The 24,139-nt window shown below is 41.7% G+C and overlaps 1 protein-coding gene across 3 annotated transcripts in view; it reads left to right on the plus strand.

The window, feature by feature from the left end:
- The window catches only part of dpy19l3 (dpy-19 like C-mannosyltransferase 3), a 34,839-nt gene continuing 10,700 nt past the window's right edge, over positions 1-24,139 (plus strand). The window contains exons 1-15 of one of the 3 annotated variants that reach the window (XM_028402195.1): positions 1-682; positions 1,268-1,395; positions 8,199-8,289; positions 9,801-9,922; positions 10,353-10,498; positions 12,078-12,201; positions 12,391-12,525; positions 13,064-13,195; positions 14,171-14,272; positions 14,513-14,586; positions 15,273-15,431; positions 16,821-16,928; positions 19,664-19,775; positions 20,528-20,584; positions 20,913-20,995. In XM_028402195.1, the coding sequence (XP_028257996.1) occupies positions 565-682; positions 1,268-1,395; positions 8,199-8,289; positions 9,801-9,922; positions 10,353-10,498; positions 12,078-12,201; positions 12,391-12,525; positions 13,064-13,195; positions 14,171-14,272; positions 14,513-14,586; positions 15,273-15,431; positions 16,821-16,928; positions 19,664-19,775; positions 20,528-20,584; positions 20,913-20,995 (1,691 nt within the window). In that variant the 5' untranslated portion in view covers positions 1-564. Of the gene's footprint in view, positions 683-1,267; positions 1,396-6,394; positions 6,730-8,198; positions 8,290-9,800; positions 9,923-10,352; positions 10,499-12,077; positions 12,202-12,390; positions 12,526-13,063; positions 13,196-14,170; positions 14,273-14,512; positions 14,587-15,272; positions 15,432-16,820; positions 16,929-19,663; positions 19,776-20,527; positions 20,585-20,912; positions 20,996-24,139 lie in introns of those variants that run through there. The other 2 variants (XM_028402196.1, XM_028402193.1) reach the window with 2 other exon arrangements.

Here is a 24,139-nt window from a genome sequence, read left to right on the forward strand (position 1 = left end):
TTTGTTGCTGTCAAGACAGAAAGAAAGTGTGGCGTCCATAGCGGGAGCGCGCCTGCAGCCTTTCTGTAAAATGCACATATTCATTACAGATAATGCCGTAGTTGTGTGTCCGTGCTGCACATTGGTGGTTACCTTATCCTACTTATCGTATTGTGTGCCTCACTGATCGCATCACTACTAATATCCCATATGAGACGTGTCATGGGGTATTTGCTGTCATGTTTGGCGCTTTACGGCAGCACTCGTGTTCTGTGCACCGTGATCTGTTGTCGTTTTGGTGGATCTGATGTTTTTTCTGGCAGTAACGTGACGCTGTAAGCAGGCCTGTCCACCCCCATCTGTCTCCATGAATGAAAGGCTACAGGCGGCGAAGCAAAACAAACAGTGCTGCGCGCAGGTCGCTGTTTGCTTTGGCACAAATCGGAGCAACTTAGCGCACACGCTGTTTACCACCGCGTTCTAGGCTGTGCGTGCGCTCTCACTTGCTGATCTACGTGGATAATCTGACACACACACACATACACAGACAGACACACTTCCCTGTCTGGGTTGCAGTGTTTCAACATGACATCCCTGCGTCAGAGGAAGGGCAGTAAGGGGAAGGAGCCCTCTCAGGGTGCAGAGTTTCAGTCCCATCAGTTCAACTGTTGCACCGATCACCACCCAGAGAAGATCCTGCACGGTGAGTGAGCCTCCCTGACAGAGTATACCTGAACATTAAGAGTGAAACCCACAATCCAACATTCACACACAGTTCGGAGGCAAAGCTTTTTTGGGAATGGGGTTTGCTCTTCTTTTTATTTATTATTATTGACATGAGACACTTTGAATGTGTGAAATCACCCTAACATTTGAGCAGTATTGAGCTTTTCATCCTGTCTCTCAGTGTGGCTGTTTGGAGAAAGTGGCGACACTTTAAATATTTCTGATTCGGTTTAAGTAAGGTTCCACAAACAGTTCCAGCAGATCCTTTAACTGAAACAGGACTACAGGATCACTGGGTGCTGAAAACTAGCACCCAGTGCACCCAGCTCTGTGTCTACCACACACAGAGACAAGCAGACACTCACAGCTATGGCCAATTTAGATCCCCCCCTCCAATTCACCTTACATGCATGTATTTGGTATGTGGAGAAAAGCTCCACTGGGTTCTGCCCAGAGAGAACCCACACTGACATGAGGAGAACATGCTGTGAAGCAGCAGTTCTAACTGCACCCCATGTGCGTTTTTAAAATGTGAAACAGTCAAGTGTCCATGTTCTTGCAGGTGATTGGTCATGGGGAGCTATAATCTGGACGTCGATTGGGTGGTCTGTTGCTGTTGGTCTAGGCCTGCTGTGCTGCATCTATGTGGCGACACTGCACGAGAACGACCTTTGGTTCTCCAACATAAAGGTGAAGATGCTTTACTGTTACTATCTTTAAGTTAAAGTTTTCCTCCTGAATCCTTGGGACCCTCTGCGTTCTCTGTTTCATGTCATCGCATTGTTCTTTTAGCCTACATCTTCCAGCTGTAGCTTTTTACTTCAAGTGCTTTAGGCTTCAAAAATCTTTCTGAATAATATCTAAACAAAACGTGTGTCAGAAACTTTAAAAACATTTTCTGTAATAATCCAAAAGTCAATGAAAGCATCCCATTGTTTTTCTTTTTTCAAGAGAACCTGTGAGATGCAAACTTTGGGTTACAAACACTATTACTGGCTACTTTTAACCAATCAGACTGCTTCTGTGTCATTACCAAACCTAATGCAGTTTAGAGACAAATGCTATTTTGGTTTTGAATGCTCTCTTTTTATTAATATGAAGTCAGTAAATATGGCTGGTTTTTATGATCTGAGTATGTGTCATGATACAAAAATATTCACGTTCACTGATGAGGTCCTGTTCAATAATTCAATACGAATTATGCACTTACTGCCCCAGACACCATGTTGCCATGACTTTCTTCCATATCTGGAAATAAACACATGGGCTCCTTTATCTTTTATCAGTCTTGTTAAGAAGCTGCCTGGTTTGATGTATCTGTCAGTTTTATATGTAGGTTATCTAAGAATCCATGTGCAGGATTCATCAACGACATCACAGATGTGGATATTTACAGATGGAAAATGTCTCTTAAAAAACCCACACACATATTTTCTACTTATCTCAAGAGGAAATGTAGCTTTTACCAGAAGTGCCAATCAGACCTCTCTTCCAGTTCTCTCCCTAAAACGGCCAGCAAACACGCCATAATCACTTCATCCTGCAACGGTCTGATTGTTTTTCCATGCACTCAGTAGGATTAATTTTCAGGCCTGTTAAATGCGCCTCATGAAGTTCTGAATCGTCAGAGTTCTTACACAATCCTTTTTTTAAAGAGTCTGTTTAGTGTTGTACAGCGAAAGAGCGCTGAGAGCTGCCAAACGTGATGTCATTTTTAAATGCCCATTCCAGAGCCCTTACTGAACTGGACTGAGATGGCAGATTTTTTAAAGCTGATTCACATGGCAGACCCAGATCTGTGTCTGCTGTGTCTTTGTGTTGCTTTTGGCTCATTACATACTGCTCAGTAGATGTTAGCAGAGGCGAGGAATGGAAGGAGTTCGGGTTGCATCACACAAATGATCATACAATACTTTACATTTTATAGAATGCAATAAATCGTACGGACGTTGTGGAATGTAGGAGCAAGTGTAAAAATCTTCTGACTTTAGCTGTCACTATGAGCTGAAGCCTTCTGCATATACAATTTTGTGTTGTCAGATTGGAGGTATCAGCAGTCAAGAATTATTAATCTAGAAAGGCAACAAATATCTGTTAAACTGTTAAAATATGCACACAGTCAGTATTTCAGTACTATTGATGGTACTGCCTAAAGAAGGCAATGGGGCCCCGTACACACTGACAAGGCCCAACCTGGAAGTGGATCCTTTGGTATCTGCAACAGCTTTCACTGACTGAATCCTACCAAAAACTAAAAACCACCATCACCCTCTCACCACCTCAGTATCAGTGTGCTGTGCCGCCCCCCCCCCCCCCCCCCCCCCCCGCCTCTGCACTTTTATAATGTGGGCTCAGGCTTTCCATTCATTACTCACACATACCCCATTTTTCATTAGGGACTTTTTAGCACTACTTAAAATGAGGCTGATATCCTCAAAGCAAAAAGCAACTGTGCATGCACCATGCCATCGGAGAACTATTCCTAATGAAGTTGAATAATAATTCAGGAATAATTTAAAGCCAGTTAGGCTAACTGCATAAGATAATAAGAGAAGTCAAGGCTAAATAAGTTTTGTTGAGTACAGAATTGTCTGAAAGTTTCAGTGTTTTAGCAGAGACACATGTGTACATACATATTGGTTTTGAAGCATTCTTCTAACAACAGGACAGACTTTCCTTTTTTCTGTAGATCAGAAAAAAAGAAAGATGAATCAAACCACACTATCAATTTACCGCATCTGTTGGTAAGTCACACTGCCAGCCAGGTGCTTTATCTGTTCCTCATGAAAATGTGAAATTCATCATGACCGCATAGAAGCAATCTGTGCAGTGTAATTTGTGAGCTTTTGTCACAGGAAAAGCAGGATATTCAGTAAACTAAGGAGAATCTGTATGGACACAGTTTGTGGTCCTGTGTGTGTGTGTGTGTGTGTGTGTGAAGGGAAGTAGACAGATGCTTTCATTCATTATAAATGCAGGTCAGTTTACAGACCTGGCAAACATCTCTCAGTATGTTCCCACAGAAGTGGGCTCCTGGCTGACATCATCGCACATTGCGTGCATGTGTGCGTGTTTCCCTCCTGTTACTTCTACCAAAGCCTGGACCGGAGACTGTGTTCACACAGAGCGCTGGGTCCAAACAGTGAGCACATTCGGACTGTTTTAGTGAACATCTCCATCACCCTTCCAGCTGATTTGGTGTGCGTGGCTGCCAACATCTGGTCCAGGAGTGGGACAAACACAACCCACTCACAGCACACTGCGTCAGAACTTCTTGTCGCATGGATGAATGATTTGGGAAACCGCCAACAGTTTCTGAAACGGACAAATCTTTGTTTGTTTATGCATGTTGGAGAGAGCGAAAGCTCCCAAGCAGAGTTTTTTGTTTGTTACATGCTATTTGTAGTAAAGCCTAAAAAACTGAAGGCATTTTCTTCCAGAAGGCGCTCACTGAAAATGTGTTTTTTCCCCTTTTATCTCATACTTAACTGTTATATTTATCAGTCTCTGGACTCGGCTCCCTCATTTCCTCCGATATCCCTCAGATATCCATAATTTTTTATACATAATGTTTCTCACAGCTTCATTCACATATACCCATGACAGTGATGAAAAGAGCGCCACATTATTTGATACACCAGACTGGTGTGATCTGAAGTTGTTTGGAGCCCATTTCGTCTCCCATCCCCATTGCCATCTGTGCTTCTGCAGTATCCTGTCTTCATATTTATATTCCCTTAATGGTCCAAAAAAATGCAGCATGGTTTTGAGATGAATTAAATTGGTAAATTACAAATTAGCTAAAAATTGCATTATATTCTGCAAAAATTCTGTGAGTTTTGGGCTGATCTGCTGACCCTCTACACATGTAGAATCTAGTGGAAATTGATTTAGAGGTAAAACATGTAAAATTAAATATAAAGACTAATATACCCAGACATAAGTGTTTGAAATTAGCTGTCAGATTGATGGAAACACATGCTTCTTTGATCATTTCTATATTGTGGGGTCTGATAAATTTATAGAATCTGTGATTGCAGGTAGGATAAGAGGCCACAGATGAGAGCTGCATTTTTTTGCATTATTTTGACGTACTGGTAGCATCATCAGACTTGTCTGCTCGTGTAAATTTCACTTCTGTGGTTCAAAAACTCAGCTCAGACAGGGATGTAGGGCTATGTTTAGTGGGGTTAGTGTGGACTTACCCAGCGCTGGCTTACATTATGATCCAGCGGAAGATACAGGCACTTTTCTAAACCACAGAAAAATGTTGTAAAGTACAGCTGCAACACACTGTTCAAGCCTTACCTTCAACCGCTGCTGTTGCTCCCACAGCCAGTGGGGATGATGTATTTAATTGCCCGTCCTCAGGGATCTGTAGTCTCTCTCTCTCTCATGCACATGCTCTCTGAAGCAGCTTCAGGTCAAGTCGATGGTAAGGACCGTGAAACATGCAGGAAAGTAATTTATGGGTTTTCCGGTCCTGCTTGTGTGGTGTTGGTCCTTTGTGGTTGTCACTGCCTGACCTGCCCTAAACGTGACTGATGGTATCTGAGCAGTGGAGAACATACAGTTTAACCAGCACAGGACCGGCTTTAATATTCTCACATTCACACAAAGTGCTGGAGACCGGGTGTGTGATGTAAGTGTGAGGTGAAGAGGAAGGGGGTTATCTTACCAAGTTCTTGTTTGGCCATTTTTTGTTCTCACACACAGTGCTTATTATCACCATTTATGCAGGCGGCGTGACAGCTGGCTTTATCTGCCACCTTGAATTCATCAGGTGTGAAGTCATGTCCACGTCGGCCTCCGGTGCCTGTGGCAGAGTTTATTACAGACATGTGCTCACAGCTTGACATTGGTTCCAGATCCACTAACTCTCTGACAAATGTTCCCCGCATTTTCCGGACGATGTTCCAACATGTTCCCCACCACCCCCACCTCATCGTATTCTTTTCCTGTATGCATGTGTGTTTTTTTAGACAAGAGGTCACCAGTAGTCTCTTTCTCTTCCCTCCCTCTGGCTGCTGCAGTTATCCACAGGGCGTCCTGTTGTTCGCAGACTTACTGTGGCTCTCTTCATACTTAGTAGCTGATTTGTAGACTTTTTTTTGTTTTGAAGTCTGCAGCAGAAGAGACTCAATATTTAGGCTTTGGAATACATAAAAGAGAGTCACGATGGAGCAAGGCCAATGCTGGATGGACCCTCGCTTGGATTGGACAGAGATGAGAGTTATTCAAAGTCCCACGGAGAGGAAATGGTAACAGAGAGAAACAGAGCGAAGAGGATATGTGCCTTCAGAGAAGTGAACTAGCTTTCAGGGTAATGAGCAATGTGCGAACTTGTTAACTAGGCCTATTCTCTTTGACCTTAATTTAAACAGAGGATTAGCCATCTCATCAGAGTTCTTGGTGGAAAGCCAAGGTTTGTTTTGCCTCAAGCAAATGCAAAAAAGAAGGATTGGGAAGGAAACTAGTTGCTCATTCCCTCAGAGGATGCTTTTGCATGTCCTTTGGCAAGGACCTTGAAGCGATTAGAAAGCTAATTTATTTGGAGTGACTTCAAGAAAAGAGAAACACACCACATTTACATTTATTTCCGTAATGGATTTGGATCGGTTCTATAGCTTAACCCAGGAGCATGCTGCTTATCTACCTGGATCCAGCTCATCAAAGGATCCAAGAATTTATTGATAATCTCTGTTTTTCTTGGCAATGGAGCTTCGTAAGAGAGTTAAGCTGAGCCAGGTAGAGCACGCTCTGGGGTTCGCACAGGATGACGGGAGAAGCAACAGCAACATGATGCTGGGGACAGCAAGGTCCACGCAGGAAGACATCAGAGGCGTTGTTTCTCTGCTTGGACGATCCGGCACTTGCTCCGGTTCAGGCATTCTACCCTGGCGGCCTTGGCAACAGGGTGTTTCCGTAGCAACTGGGCTATTACTGGCTGGGCTGCTGGGACTGACTCACGCCTGGTGTGTTAACTCCATACATGAGAATCTGCTGTGGTTTTCTCAGCTCACGGTAGGAGTTATTACTTGAATTACTGAAATGATTTCTGGTGGCACCAAGCACATTATAGACGAGCTCTGTCTCTTAGTAACAGCTGGAGGGATGAGTTTCAAGTAACACGGTACACATGAAAACTGTCACACCTCTCAACAGTCTGATCCCAGTTCACAGTAGGAATGACTGGGCCTGTACTTTCCTGTGAGGTCAGGTCAGCTGGAACCCATATATAGTTTATAGATATCTCATGGTGTCTATATATATATAAAGATATCGCAGCGCCACAACTGTGGTAGATCCACTCGCCAAACTTTACGCGTGTGCAGCTGAGATGAAGAGGAAGGCAGAAATGGAGGAGTTAGTTCTCACTGAGTGCTCATAGGTAGGAACAGAGTGCAGAGCTGATTCCATTGACGGTCTGTGGTTATTTCCATGTACTCTTTTGTGACAAATGTGTAAAATTCATAGTGCTTTGGTCACATGTGTCTGAGTAAAATACAACCATAAAAACAAATGTATACAGGTTTAAATGAAGTGTTCAACACACTTTTGCATCTGTATTGATACAAATATTGGTAATGCTCTACCTCTTGTTGTGTGTGTTTTTTTGTTATACTCCTGCTGGGTTTCACACAGTTAATCAGTAGTTATCAACCCAGCAAATGACTGATGTGTCAGTCTGAATTATGATTGGGAACCCTTCGCTTGTATAATTACTCAGTTGTACTTGCCTGATCCTCCCTGATGGCTACAGAGCCATACTGCTGGTTAGAATAACCACAGAGTGATGATCTGCTGGAGCTCACGGCAGGCTAATTAAATCAGTCAGTTCCTCATAAGCCTTTTTATCAGCTGTTTTAGTGGACTAAAAGGGTTTTTTCCCTATATTTTCATGGCATTTTTTATTAGGGAAAGTTATTAATCATGCTGGAAGAATATCAGATAAATTGGATTACAGTAGCGCTCGGAAATATGCATTGGTTTTTAACGAGCACTTGATTTCCCTTGGAAATCCCCTGGACTCCATTCATCTCTGCGAGTAACAAAGATACTGGAAACAATTTGACAGTCTTTGAATTCAATCACATGACTGCCTTTTGAAAGATGTCAATCACTTTTTTTATGTCGTGGACAGTTGCAGAAGCTGTTGACAGATGATTAATGACTGACTTTCTACAGCTGGTTGTTCACTGTTGTTCTTACCCACCCACCAGCCCCCGTTCGAACAGTAATCATGCGTGGCAAGCAGACGTGTCTCTTGGGAAGACATTCTCCTCATCTCCATACACACACACACACACACACACACACACTGTGATACCTGTCTGATTGTTGCTGCTGAGGATTAGGAGAGTATTAGCCGCTTTGCCTCTATCCTCCATATTTCTGTCATGTCTTGCCAGAATTTCTGTTTTCCATTATTACAGCGAACAGAATAACAGACTTAGTTTCATACACACATTTTCCTTTTTTTTTGTTTCCAGGAAGTGGAGAGGGAGATCTCCTTTCGGACTGAGTGTGGACTGTACTACTCCTACTACAAGCAAATGCTGCAGGCCCCATCCATACAGGAAGGTAGCCTATATTTCCCCTCAATGTGTTATCACAATGTCACTTTTTTATCTGTAAAACTCATAAAAGGCTCGTTTGCAGGATTAATTTTTTAAAAAGAATCACATGGAATAGATAAAAATAAGCAACAGCAGGTGGCTGTCTCGACCAACAAAAGAGGAACTGCTTTTCTCTTTCTCTCTCTCTTTTTTTGACTAAAGCAAACAAATCACTGCAGCTTCTCATGACGCACAGTCTGGAAAATTAGTCTAATTATTTTGTTCCCATTATGATGTAAAATTCCTAGTTGGAAATGGGCCTAATTTTCCACTAAGGCAAATAATTGAGCTGTAGTCTAATCGGTTGAGCTGACCTCCCTTTTCTGTCTCGCAGCTCTGCTTACACCCTTTTCTTGTCACAGAACGGCCTGATATACAAAGGGTACTGTAGGGTTAAGTGTTAAGGAGGGATGGCAAGAGGAGTACAATAACAGCATAACATGGAAGAAATGACACAATAGAAGGTTGGAAAGTGGAAAAAGAAAAAAGTGTGGTGGGAGAAACGAACAAAGCAGAAATGGCAGTTTTCAAATGATGAACATGAATGAGTGTGTGTCTGTGTGGGTGGTGCTTTGTGCCTTGTTTATGGAAAAGAGTGCTGTGTTTTTTTTTTGTTTTTTTGGTCTTACATGGATCTAGAACAGAGCAGTGATCAAGCTGACACATCCCAGCCTGCAGCACAAAATTCAGCCCTTGCCCTTAGTTTGGTGTCACGCTTTATTTCAGTCAAACCCAATGCATATTATACTTCTGATGCTGCACTGCTACTGGAATTATGCCACTGGCACGTAAGTCCCAGGCATTTTTGCATAACATAATAGTGCTAAATTCTTGTTTAAAACTGCTTGGGTGTTATTATAGTCCTTTCCCCCCATATTGCCTGTTATATGAGATACGAAGCTAGTTATACACACCATGGATGTGTGGGTGTTTTAGTGCCATCCATAGGTTGGGTAAACAGGATTGTGTCGTTTGCCTTCACACACACACACACACACACATTTTTTCAGTTTTGTCAATTCCCCTCCACATTTGCTTGTTTTCATTATTTTCACAGACAGATACCACTGTAACCAAGCTTTTCACAGTTTAAAGGACTGTGCATGGCACATCATTTCTGTGCTATTTGGTGTGGTCACTTACTGGTGTTATTTTTTGTTAAAAAAATCAGCACAGTATTACTCATTTTTCAGTTCATTATTCAGAAAATGAAGTAAATTTATGAGGTAAAAATGCACTGCTGATATTCATTCATTCTGCTTTCAGCAATTAAACTGAAGCAGAACAATCTTACTACCAAACCCAAGGCTTTAATGGCACCATACTCTGTAAATGAGCCAAGTGAACTCTGAGAAACATTCAACCCCCCTTTTCCCCTGGCTGCCACAGACCAAATAATAATCCCTATCAGTCTGTGTCACTGTATACTGAAGAAATATTGGCCTTTTTAAAGTGTGTGTGTGTGTGTGTTCCCAGGGCTCTCAGAATTGATCCATGACAACTTGACAGAATCCAAGAGGACCATTAATCTCCTGCAGAGGATGAATATCTACCAGGAGGTCTTTCTCAGTGTTCTCTACAGATTGTTGCCCATACAGGTAACACGTCACAAAACCAGTCTCTGTGTCAGCTTCCTTGTTTTGTGTGTATTTTATTATGATTTGTTTCCCTGCTCATTACTACCACTGCTGCTGTTGTGAATGAAAGTAGTGTTAGGAGAAGTGCCAGATATTTGAGGTACTCTGGCATTTTACTTTTTTTGACATGATTTGGCGCACTTACACTTGTCACAAAGGTTTCCTCTATTGGCATATCAATTAACTGAGAAACAGCTACTAAGCTTTGTCAGCTATGCGACTGTGTGACAGAAATGTCGGGAAGTAAAATATCAGACCAAGCCCTGAAAATGCCACAGTGCTGTTGAGTGCCGGAATCAGTTGCTGTCACTGTAGTCAGCTGTGTGTGTTCATTCACAGTGCCTAATGAACTAATGCTTTCCTTCTGTGTGTGTGTGTGTGTGTGATGTAGTCATATCTGGAGCCAGTGTATTTCTACATCTACACAGTGTTCTCGCTCCAAGCTGTGTATGTGATCGCTCTGTACCTCACAGCGTGGCTCCTGTCTGGTTCCTGGCTGGCTGGTATGCTCACAGGGGTCTGGTACATCCTTAACAGGTGAGTAATGACTGTGTGTTCGTGTGACAGTGAAAAGGAGCAGAGAGTTTTGTTTCTTCTCTGCATGCAGTTAACTCTAAAAAATGTCTTTGAAAGTGTCTGAAAGTGTCTGAAAATACTTCTTTGGTCACTTATCAGTCTGTGGATCAACTTCAATGCAGTCTGAATGGAATTTCACCTTGTCTTAATGTTGAACACCCTGTTTGATAATGTGGACAGATTGCTGGCTTGTAACTCGGCCAGCAAATTATTTTATCAGCTAACATAAAATGCCAGGTCCATGCAGTGTTAGAATATATATTACTATGGACAGAAAGTCCATCATGTCTTCCATGCGTTTCTGAAGAGCTGTTTTGATTATACTGAGTTGGATTAACTGGGAGTTAGGTAGACTGTGGCGCTGCCAAGATGGCAACAGCTGGAGCTTCAAACCCACTTTATTCCCCATCTTTGTACACGGACTATAGTTTCGTACTGTTTAAGTCAATGTAACTTTGTTGTCATTATCGCCCACTGACAGTATAATGAGAACCCTTTATGCTGGTTTCCCTGTCATGGTTTATTTCCATTTCCAAAAACACCTCATATCTGAAATTGTGAAAAAAGAAACAACAATCCATGTGCCTCCTGTGATATCTCCCTCTGATACCTTCAGATGGATTATTTTATAAAGGAAGGCTGAACAAAGTCAAACAAACACTGTGTCATTTCTTCTTCATAAATCAACACCACCTCTATGAACAGTGATGCTTAAAACAAATAACAGAATTCAGTTGATCATTTTACACTATAAGCAAACAGCACCATGGTCACATGACCTCAGTGTCATCTAGCAAATGTTATAGCTTCCTTTAGCATGAAATAGCAAAATCATAACTAAGGTGTTTACTGACATATTTTTATGTGGTGGAATGACAGACCTGCTAAAATGCCAACGCAAATCTCGGTACAGTATTAGGACCCATTTCTCAGTATAGTTCCTCCAGTTTTAAAGTGATCTGATAATTGTTCAATACATTTATCTTTCTACACTACATATACACATGCAGCCTAGTGTAAGGTGTGAGTCATTTACATTAACATATGCTTCAATGTCAAGTTGTTGATTTTTGAATGGTTTAATGGGAAAATAACTTTATTCCTAAACTTTGAATCATCATAGCATCCCGGCTCTAGGATGAAGGACTTTACTTACAAAATCAATATTATGAATCATTGAGAGCCTAAACTTAGCATCTTACTTTAGATGCTTGGAGTCTGTTGACTTTATTGGATCTTTAATGACTCTTGTGTAGTTTCAACAGGCTTATAAATCAAAATGATGCTTTCATGAGACTCATCAATTGTTTACTACAAGCGAGCGTTGAAAACTATATGGCCGACGAGCTTTCATTTTGGTTTTTAGCACAGTGAGAGATGATTCACTTGGTGCTACTAAATGTGTCAAGATCTAGCCTCCATGTGGCATATTGTATCGGTCTGTCGCTCCTTTGGTGTGATGATTAGTCACTGAGATCAGGCTGAAAACTTGCAAGTCACACTTTATCTGAACTGACAAATCATCTCTCCCTCCTTTCAGGGTAGATACCACTCGCGTGGAGTTCACCATCTCCCTGAGAGAGAACTGGTCCATGCCCTTCTTAGCGCTACAGGTCACTGCTATCACCTGTTACCTCAGGCCTCAGCTCACCGCCTTACAGCAGGTACACAAGCATATTAGATCAAAGCTATTGAGTGTCCTCACCCCGTAGATCGGCCTTGACTTGGTTCACCCAAATCGAACTGCTCAATAATTAATCATCTCTAAAAGTACCGGCAGCTCAGAAGTGATGGAATTATACTGTATCCATTTGTATCCAGCTCATGTGTCTAACTGCGTTTTCCCTCTTCAGAAGGTGATGGTGTGGCTGATGTACGTGACGACGTTCTGCTTCTGTCTGACGTGGCAGTTCAACCAGTTCATTCTGCTTCTTCAGTCTCTTATTATCTATACTATGGACTGTGCTGACTTCTTAACAACCACACAGGTATGGCAACAAAGAGCCGGTTCCTAGAGGGCACATTTGAGAACTATCAAATATGGATTTTTGAGTGCTCTGTGTAATAAAGCAATAAAACTTTTTTTTTTGCTGCACAAATGTGAAAAGCTTCAGGCAAATTAGCAGAACTATAATCAGCTGTCTTTATGCATTCAGGGTAGATACACTACCCTGAGACTGACAAGTAGAAGGAGTATCATGTTAGGCACCATAACAGATGATGCTGGACATTTTGCACAAGTGGCACTTAAGCTGCAAGCCTCTGGGTAAGAATGTAGTGAGGTGTGCTGTGAATTACTGAGTGTGGTATGTCATACTGAAAAAACACACTTTTGGCTGTAACTGTTTATTTTGGAGAACTCATTGTGCAGATGTATGAAAACCATCCCTGTTAGCTCTAACTTCTGCACAGACGTAAGCCACTGTAAGCAGATGCAGCCACTTGATTTGACTTTTTACTCATGTCATTGTGTTAAGATATTGTTTCGCATCATCTAACCTAACGACACTGTGTGTGTCTGTCCAGGTGACCACTCTGTACCTTGTTCAAGTGAGCGGCCTGTTGAGTGTGTGGCTCCTCCAGTTCTGCAACTCCATGATACTGGGATCACTGGTCCTGAGCTTCATTGTAGCCGCACTCTTCATCAGACACTGCCAGGTAAGCTCAGAGAGAGATCTTTCTAACAAAACACAAAAAACAGAGGAGGCATTTACCTGCAGTTGTGTTGACAGTCTCTGCTGTCTTGCTGTCTGAATGATGATTCCAATTTGTATGCTGGAGACACATTTTCCAACCAGGTCTAAATGTAATTTAGTTAAATCAGATCTTATCACAGTAACAATTACAGAAACATTTAATGTGACAGGATGAAAGAAGAATGAAAAAAAAAGGATGAAGGGAGGTTGAGAATCAGAAATTGGGAGATAAATATTTCATTTCAGCCTTTAAATCATTTGTGTCGGATAACAGCATGCCCTAAATGTCAGTTCATTTTCATTTCACCTTCATATATTTTAGAGGTGTGGACTACTTCATCCACAGATTTTACAAGATACATTTATAAGATGTGAGAAATAATTGAGTGCATCTTGTTCAACAAAAATATGAAGCTAAACATGATGTTAAATCTTTAATTACGCCTCAATCTCATTTTGATCTTTCACCTGTATTAATGCTGCTGCTGCTGTTTCTTTTACCTCCAGGAGAAACTGGGTATTTTGATTTGGGGATGCATGTCAAACCTCATAGCTGTAAAAATTACAAACCCGATAATGATAATAATGCTGGATTTTGTAGCTGTGGTGTTACCTGTAGTGTTTAGTCTAATTAGACATCCTAAAACCTACTTTAGTTGGACTGATAATTAGATTTTGTCACCAACAGTCACGAAAAAATGTGCTTGATTTCTCTAATAGATTGTCACACCTTTAGTTTGTGCAAGACTTTCAGTAAGTGTAAACTGAAAATATATCACTTTCCCTTTAGAACTTTTCATTCATTTTAATAGAGACACACATTCTGACTAGTGAATGTCTTGAACTTGATTGCAATTAAGAAAGAGACACGTGAAAGTAAGTAAAGATGTGTGTGTCTGCTTTCTGACTGAGCTCTGCTTGCTGTGTGTTCGTGCAGTCCGGTCTGAAGACGGGAAACCTGCTGGTTCGTCTGAGCAAAGTGCTCCTCCACAGCGCCATGGTTCTCCTCCTCACCTTCACCATCAACTACCTGGCCAAGGTGCTTCCCTTCCACTTTTCTTGACCGATCTTTCCTTTCACCCACTCTCCTTCTCGTTTCCCTCTTATCATCTCTTCTCATACTTTCCTCCACGTCTCCCTCTCCTGCAGCTTTCCTTTCCTTTAGAACTCATAGGTATGATACGACCTCACCATATGATCTCAGCTTGTTTATTTTCCTTTTTATTTTATGGTGCATAGTCTCAACAAAACGACCTTATCTGTCTGTTTGTGTTTCCAGAAAGCACTCCAGCTCAGATCAGACGAACACATCTTTAAATTCATCAAGTCAAAGTTTGCCCTGGGGTCTACAAGGTATGAACACACGTGCAAACACATACATCAAATACCGCTCTTATAAAACCATATTTTGAAACAAGGACATTCTCTCACACGGTGCATACACAAATTCGGCTCAGTGTGCCCCCCGTACAATAACTGTGGACTTGATCCGGAGTGACTGTATTATTCACTAAGCGCCTGTGTTGTAGCACCTGGAGTGTTAGTGTGTGTGAATAATAGATGGCTGAGCAACGCCAGCAGACCTCCCCATCGATCAGATACTTTGTGTTTATGTGTGTAGAACAGCTCAGCCACTGGATAGCTGCTCCGGGGTGGCAGATAACGCAGCTCATGACCCAATGCCACACAACTGGCCCTTCAATTATTCAGGAGGCTGTGGAAAATGCAATGCTCACTCCGTGCTCTATCTCTGCCTCCCCCTCTGTTCCTGTTTCGCACATTTGCTTAGAGTCCTTTCTTTTCTCCAACCTTTTCTTCCGTTCCCTCGAGTGGTGAATTGAATTTGTGTTATCTCAGTTTAGAATGGCTGTCAGAAATAAAACCAAATACGTTAAGAAGACAAGGATCCGTCCACACGTACCTCAAAAAAAGTCAGACAGCTGCTGATCGATGCCGACAGGTGGTCATGTCTCAATTGTAACAGAAACAATAAAAGGATTGCGTGATTTAACACCTAAATGTCTCCTCACCTCCTGCAGGGATTTTGACGCCAGTTTGTATCTGTGTGAGGAGGCCTTTGGGCCGCTGCCCCTGGACACACTGGAGCGCCTGGCTGGCACCCTGCTGCTGTACCCGTACATCCTCACTCTGCTGCTGCTCTGTGGCTTCCTGGCAATGGCAGCACTGCAGAACCTGAGGTAAGAAAGTGGAGGTACAGATGGGCACACAGCAGTCTCTAAGCAAAGTAGTACAGTTTAAAGTTTAAAGTACAGTACAGCAGAGATTTGTCAGGCTGATGAATGTTTTTGGATTTTATTGACATTTAAATGAATACATTTAAACAGTTTTGTGTGGAAACCACAGTGTATAGCTGGACAGTCTTTGCGCGTAAATATAAAAATGTGTGAACTGATGCTTAAATTGTAGCAACTTGAGCTGTTCATTACAAAATTTAAACTGTAAAATTAATTAATTATTTTGTGTAACGAATAAAAATCACCAGACAGCTCAGGATTCTTTATTACAACAGTTCCATTGTACAAAATGTGTGTCTGTGAGTTAGATCTAAACATCACTTACACATTTATACATTTATTATACTTTCAAAGGCCATATGGTACATATATCTGTGGCTTTTGAATAGGTTTGTCGTTGAGTGATTGTCTTATAACACCAGTTGCGACTATTGTTAAATCTACACCCTTCTCTTAGCTTTAGAAAAGGAAGAAAAAAACTAATATTTTGTACAGTAAAGAGCAGTCAGTGCTGTTTCTTGTCTTCATCCCTGCTGAGTGTAATTTACACACCACTGAGATGAAATGGTTTGAAATATTGAATAATCAGCAATATATAATGAATGCACAGACACTGCTCTCAAGGCTCAATTATCAAGGCATTGATCCACAAATCTATTGGTGCTGTACGAGTTAGTGTGAAGTTCTTCGGTGGAGTTAGAGTGTAACACATACAGGACATCAGGATGGCTATCAGGTAGCAGAAACCCGGGCACTGTGTCCGTCGTCTGCTTCATAATGTTGCTTCATGCCCTGGAAAACAGAACATTCTACGGGTTGCCTCTGGAAGCTTCATTTGCCTGTGTTGCAAGGTGAGGGGCTGCATTGAACTAATCACATTAGCATATCAACTCGGCCTCTCCTGTTGGAGGGCTGGAATACTAACCTCATAGAACAAAGGGCTATTTGCCAATTCAGGAATTAATTCAATCCAGTTTACCCCACCTCACGTAGGAAGGAAAAGTCAGATTGGATTTGTATTCAAATGGAAGCCAGTGCCCGTCTGATTCAGAGCAGGAGGCCAAATTGTGGGGAGTGACATCATTGCCCTTAGGCCGTTCTCTATTTGTCTGTGCACTGACTCCCGCAGACAGAAATGGTTGTGGGTGTGCATCATTGCATGTCCTCCTGTGTGTGCAAACTGCTAATGAAATCTAAATAACAGCTACTGAATAATATGAATTCCACCCACCTCCTCTTCTACCTCTCTTCTGGAGCGTCTGGCTGTAATGTTTAATGTATCACTGTTGTCGTTTGTCTCACCGTCTTTCTTTGTGTTTTTTTGTTCCTCAGCAGGCCTAAAGGAGCCGGAGACGGGAGAGCGCTGGCTTTTCGTCCAGATGTGGCTTATAATCTGTTACACACGCTCTTCTATGGCCTCTTGGCTTTCAGCACTATGAGGTGAGCACTTGTAATTGTAGCATCATCGAGATGCAGATCCTGGGATTTTGCACACATCCCCCCAGATAGTCGCATTCTCAGACGGGGGACCCTTCAGATGTACTTTTCCTCTCACCGACTTGATTATGAGTACTCATGAACAGATGCTAAAATGCAAGTGCCTCTTCGATGTGGTTCAGCAAGAGGCTAAATGGTCTACTTTAGCCTTGATCGACCCTCAGCACCGAGCACCATCCAACTGTGCCTCATGTGCCAGTTAGTGGCAGCACTCACAGCAGAAACAGGGAGATTAGGTTTGGTTGAATGACTGATAATTAATACTGTGAAATGCTCTGTATGGCTGAAAACCTGAAATTTCAAACTCATGTGCACTGATGCTTGAAGTTGTAGGCATAAACAGAAGCAAACAAGTTCACAGTGAGGACAAAACCTGCTTGTTGTATTATTCACGGTTAAATATACCAAAGAAATATACGTTTTTCAGAGAGTTTTCTTCCTTATTTTCAACATTAAGAAGACACCATTGCCTTTTTTCGACTAGAAAAATCCCTTTATCCTCCTCTCTCAATCCACATAAGATGTCCACATTAGAGACAGGGTTCTTCTCTTGAATTATAGTTGTCTTTATTAAGCTAAGTAAAGAGACTATATTGACACAGAAGCATCCCTGAAATGTGGATAAATCAGAGTGCTTGCTTGAAGATAACATTAGCTGGTAGGGTGCTACAATGATTCTTTAATGTAGGCATTTTATCAGACTTTGAACACTTGGTTGTGTCTTATGCTTCGCACCATCTGTTGGGTGTGGTATTAGTATAATGTGCATCATGCACAAGAGCTGAAAAAACATACAGTAAAGATGCTTAACATGCCAGCTCACATAACAGGCCATTCTCTAGATTGTTTTGCCTGCAGTTGTATGAATTCATACAGTTTTATTTTCTTCATGTCCCATGTTGTGTTTCTCTTTTCCCAAACAAACACGGTGGACTACTTCCCAGATTCCCACTGTGTTGGAGCAGCACCTCCACGGAGGGTGTCTCCGGCTACAGGTGCAGGTGGAATAAGAGGGCCCGACACCAGAATTGGCACCTTAGGTTTAACCATTGAACAGAAACATCTCTCCTGCGGTGAACTCATCATACGCAGCCACTTCTTCTTCATTTCTGCAATGTTTTAGCTCACTGAGCGGGCAGCTTTTACCGCTGCTGCGACATGCTGGCTCTTGACAAATATGCTCTTAGTGTTAATACCAGAACTGTGACCACCAAACGGCCGTCTGGCTCTACAGCCTCTGCAAGAGCCTCGCTTTCATTTTCAGCTGGGTTTGTGCATTTCTGTTTTATTTTAGTTTGAACAGAAAAATATTTTTTTTTTGTGCATCCACAATTTTCTACATTGGAATATGAAGAACATTCAAAATGTTGAAAGCATCATGTATATTATCATGTAAAATACCTAAAACTGTTTGAATTCTTATGGTTAATGTGCTTAAAATTGTGACCTATTTTCTTGATCTGGATGCCATTAAAATGGCAGAGAAGCTTGTTGCCTTGTAACATTATAGGAGGGACTTGGTTTTCTACAAACATCCCAGTTTCCTGAAACTTTATCCCTATTTGTTTCTCTGTAGTGACAGTGTGACTAAAACACACTGTGGAATGCGGTTTTCTTTCCATGCCTATAATTTCAAACACAAAAACATCCCTACAGGACCTGGATTCAAGTTTCCTTTAAAGTAAAATTCATGGCGTGAGCATGTATGCTGCACACACAGGCTGACATGTTTGACACCTGAGAAAAGTATCACTACTTTTATCTTGAGGAGTGTCAAAACAATCACAGAGATGAGATGTGGAATTATCACTCTTTCCCCTTGTATTAAAAGAAACCTGTAATCACTCAAAGCCAAAGGGAAAACAACATTCTGGCATCAGGTTCATTCCAAAGTAGCTAAGCTACATTAATAGCTTCATTTAAATAAGACCATAGTGCGGTATGGACTGCTGTTCTGTGGATGTGTGCTGTGCAGAATTTGGCATGACATATGTGGTGTGGTACTTCCACAGTGCTTTCATGTTGCAGGAATTTAAAGTACTGATTGAATTCCCACAAACGTAGGAAAAAAAGGGTTTGAAAGCTTTTAACACAGTACAAGGTAGGCAGGGCAGAATGTGACACATTCAATTTCAGCACTTTCTCTAAAATGCTGATTAAGAGCGAAAGGCCAAAAGTGCAGAAAGCCATTTGTTTCTGTCAGACAGCTCCTTTGCATTAAAAAAAAAAGTATTGAGATTTATTTCTGAGGCTGCACTTCTTCTTTGTGCCTCCTCCCTCCTTCCCGTGGCTCCAGCTCTGTACCTGTCAACAGTTTTTCAGCTCATTTCATTCTCTCTGTCTCCTTTCATCTGTTCACTGCTCTGTGTTTAATCTTTTTTCTCATTTCTTTTGTTTCACATGATTTGGATAAAGACTTAAAAAAATGTGTTTATGGACTAAATTATGCTTAAACCACAGTGGAACCAAGACCTGCTAAACTAAAGATGATGTGGTTGTCTTGTTTGAATTGAATTAGCTTCCTTAGGTCCAAGCTGCATTTTTAATATACAAACTTTTACACATTATTTGTCTGTTACAGGGATGAGAGAAGGCTTTTTATTCTCTCAATAGGTAGGGAATAGGATTTGGGCAGCAACAATAACTGTTATTGTGTTTCTGTGCTTTGGTTTACCCAGAATGAAGTACATATGGACCGGCCACATGTGTGCCATTGCGGCCTATGGTGTGTGCGGGACCGAGCTGTGGACTCTGCTTCTCAACACTCTTCGCTGCAACAGTAAAGTTCTGGTACGGGTTCACAAACACACGTCCAGGTCCTTATAGCTGAGGTTTAAAAACATACTCCGTGTGCAGCAGACATGCACTTTATTTTGTTTGCAGATAATTAAGCTTCTTTTTACTAATTGTTTGGTGTGTTGTTGTCCATAAACATGACTTCCACTGAATGCTAATGTTGCCCAGGGTTTGCTATCCTATTTAGCCTAATAAAAGCACATACTGCATATATTTTTTCTATGGTCATGACAGAATTGTAATGCATTTATTCATATATGCTAAGCACTACATTTTAAGGACTGCTTTAAACCACTGCCCACAGGCAAATGTCCAGTTTAACTACATTAACTGGATGAGCTCACTTTTTGTATCATAAACATCAGAGATTATTACATGATACTTTTTTTTCAGTGTGCAGAAAACACTGGGGTCAGGTGTGACTAAAGTTGTAGTGAACATTAGCAACATTTCATTTATTTGATGAGGTGTCTTTGTGCCTAATCTCTCCTCTGTTGGGTGACAACATTGCCGGTGAGGCCACTAGATGTCAGTGTGGTAACAACATGACAAGAACACAGATCAGATAAATGCTACTTTGGAGCAAAGCTGCTCTATCTGTCTGTTATCTCTGTCTTATCTCATTCTGCACTTGTCCTCCTGTTTTTGCCGTATCTCTGTGTTTGACTCTTTCTTTTTCTGCCTCCGCCACAGTTGCATTCTTTTTATTTCATTATAGCTGCTGTCCATCTTCTCTGTCTTTGCAGTTAAGGATCGTCAGGTATGGCGTTCCACTGGTGATGTTTGGTTGGCTTTATTACAAGGTATGACATTTTCTTGGGGGTTTGTGTTTGTTGGTGTATTGGTGTTGTCATTACTGAGCCTAGTCAGTTTGAAACAAACTGTAAAAAGGAAAATTGTCTGAATGGAAGAAAATGATAACTGGCAATTGGATCATAACAGGATAGCAAAACGATTGGTTCCCTTTGATTTATTTTGTTGTTAGGAGAGTGAAATGGCTGTCATATACACTGTTATATTCAGTGCAGTAATGAGATGTTATTTAAGCTGTGTCAGTAGGATGGATAGCATGCTTTATAGATGATAACACAGGGTTTTCCATCACTTGTTTTTTTGTTTTTCTCCCTCTAGTTCTGGCCTAAGCTGATGGAGGAGTTATCAGAACTGAGGGAGTTTTATGACCCAGACACTGTGGAGCTCATGACCTGGATTAGGTACACACACACACACACACTTACAAATTCAGAGCACACATTATACTGATGTGAATTTGATTAGCATGTTTCTCCAGATCCAGTTTCATATTTGCCTGATGTCCTTGATTAGTCTCTGTGTGTGCATGCGTGCATACATGTGTATCGGCACTTGTTTGCGGGGGAGTCTGTCTGATGAGTGATGAGAGCCGATGGGCCTCCATGAATAAGACATGGGGGTGCTGGAAAGGGCCCAGCTGCTGGCAGAGCTCTAACCCACCTCGGGGGCCCTCCGTGGCCGGGCTTTCGATCAAGAGCGTCAGCCTGATGGGATCAGAGATAGAGCCGAGATTTGGAAAAGGCTCCGTACAGTTGCTGCTGTGTGTTTGCACATCTGTTTGTGTCTGAACATTTTCTGGTCATGAAGTTGGATTTTAAAGTGTTGCGTTGGCAGTGAGTGGTGCATATAATATCTACACAACCACGGTATCTGGCCAACGATACATCATATTCAGTCCTTTCTCTTTAGCACTTGTTCGATTTTCCACTTATGTTCTGTTTAGTCCAACGTACTTGAACCGGAGTTGGCGGCTGAACACCAGTGAGAAACTGACAGAAAAGGGAAGATGTGCTTTATTATTGGGCCTTTCATCATTATTACATTTTTTCTATTATATAACGAAGTAGTCCACATTTAAGAAGAGCAGCTTAGGTACCATTTGTCAAAGAGGACATTTATGTCCAGTGGCAAAGATCATTACTGAACTGTGATTTGATTTCTACTCCTTTCTATTGAGATAGTGGGAGCTCATTATTATTTCAATATTATTTTATTATATAATTTTAAACACCATAGGAACTAGCCGGTTTCTCAGTTGCTGTACTAAAGTGAAGATCTGTATGAGAAATGTGTCGCAGCTACCAGATGTTTTGAATTTAGTAAAAATTAGCCTAAACACTATGAAAACACAACACAAAATTAGAAAATGAGTTCAGAAGTATGTGCTTCACATAGATGAGTCATAATTAAGGCTTCTTATTCCCAGTTTATCGTCATCAGCTGGGTGGACCAGATGTAATTTTCAAGAAATGACCAATTTTGCTCTAATCCTGTTAGTGAGATAGGAGAATGGTACAGAGAGACGGCGTGAGACAGATGGTGAGACAGCAGAGCAGAGGTTCGGATTTTGAATGCATTTGTGTATGTGACATGGGTTCCCTTCCCTCCGGAGCTAATCCCATTAGGCTCTGCGGATTAGGGGGCTGCCTGGAGATACCTTGGTTGGGACTGTGAGGAAGGGCGGAGCGCTAAGCTTCTTGCTGCTGCGCTAATTACATTCCAGATGAAAGTGTTAAGATGGGGAAGAGGGGAAGGAGGGAGTTCATGTTACACTGTATTCTCTAGGTGACAGTAGCCGGAGCTGTTTGGTTTTCATAAGAAAAGATCACGGGAGATTCTCAGACTGGAGCTTAATGAGGGTTAGAACATGGATATAGCATATGCATATAGAAGAGAGGATATCGCATGTAAAATGTGAGCCGTATGGAAGAAGAAGAAAATATAGATACATCTGTTTTTGCTGTACTGCTGTTGTCCTTAATAAGGCTCAGAGAGTCATCATTAGGATAAGATTAGAGGTAGAATAACAATGTTTGTGTGATAAAGATGGCTTTGGTGATGAGATTAGGATTATTAGATTTGAGGGAAGAAGGCCCTAACAAGAGCTAACGATACATGCCAAAGGCCCTTATTAAGTGAGGAAATGTGTGACTTAAGACAGGCTGATGAGAGGATTATCATAATTCCCCTGACGTTCCTTAATGGCTTCACTGGTGTAAAGACACACGCGTAATTCACAGGTTTCCAGTTGATAACAGTGGTGGCTCCACAGCTCAGCAGGTGGCTGATTCTCTCTTCTAAATGGACAGTCAATAAATCAATAGCTACGCCCGGTTGTTCAACTGCCTCCAATTCTGACTTAGTTTTTTTGAGTGTGTGCAGTTTTTAAAGTCAACAGTATCACTCCTGTCTAAGCCTCTAGCTGATTTTTTTTCCTGTGTATATTTTCACATTTGGATGCCAGTGCTGCAAAATCAAATGTCAATCCAAACAAAAATAAGTGATTAGCAGTAGCTTTGCCCATCCTGCTCTCTGACACGAGCTCGTTGCTTGGCATGGAGTATCGAAGGCGGCGCTGATGTTAACATGTGCACCGCGAGCTCCAGCTCAAGTCTGTGTTCAATACAAACTGCCGATTTCACTGAAGGCTGGATCAAGGCTCGCAGAGAGACACGAGGTTGCATTCTGAATGTCAGAATTAGAGGGTGTCATTGATGTCAGTGGCATGACTACGGGCCAAAAAAAACATTATCAATTTCCACCTATTTTAGTTTCTCTCCTGAAACGGCGCTCGTCATACATATTCATTCTAATGTCAGAGGCCATCTCATAGCAATCATCATTGGAATACTAGATGCTTTATTTTGAAACATTCCTTGTTTTTCCTCCTACCCCCCCCTCACCCTCTAATCCCCGATCCCTTCCAACTTTCTAGGTCAAGATAAACAGACTGTTTTCGAGAATTATGAAGGCTGCAGTGGAAATTATTAACGAGAGCTTTGACAGCAGTTTTGCTGCAAATTCAGGAGGCGCATGTAGCTACTCAGTATGGACACCCATTCAGAGAAGGGCCGGGCTCCAGTAAGCGTCAGCATATTTGAGCAAAGCACTGACGTGTTTTTAGCTGTTGGTCAGTGCTTTTTTTGTTCTTTTTTTTCTAATAAAATAACCAGCAACCGTTGTTGAGAGGAGACTCAGAACTAAAAGTGAAAATGTTCAGAAGTCATTCTAAGCAGAGGGTAGCTTCCTTTATACTTTCTGTATATCAAATCATGTTCAGACTGACACAGTCTAAGGGGGGCAGCTCACCAAGGTCTAAAACACTTTGCTGAAACTGGATCAGTTGTATCCAAAGCACGATCAAACAGACCAAAAGTGACCACAGCATCAGAAGATCAATATCTACCGTTTGTCCTTTAAAGAGATAGAAAAGCAACACGAACTCCAATCAGCACAGGTCCCATCGAAAGAAAGCTGTCTCATAGGCCCCGTTCACACTGGGGAAAAAAATGTGGCTTAAGCAGGATTTGGCCGCATCCAGATCA

This window comes from Parambassis ranga, chromosome 3, assembly GCF_900634625.1.
Source record: "Parambassis ranga chromosome 3, fParRan2.1, whole genome shotgun sequence".
In the NCBI taxonomy this organism is placed as follows: Eukaryota; Metazoa; Chordata; class Actinopteri; family Ambassidae; genus Parambassis; species Parambassis ranga.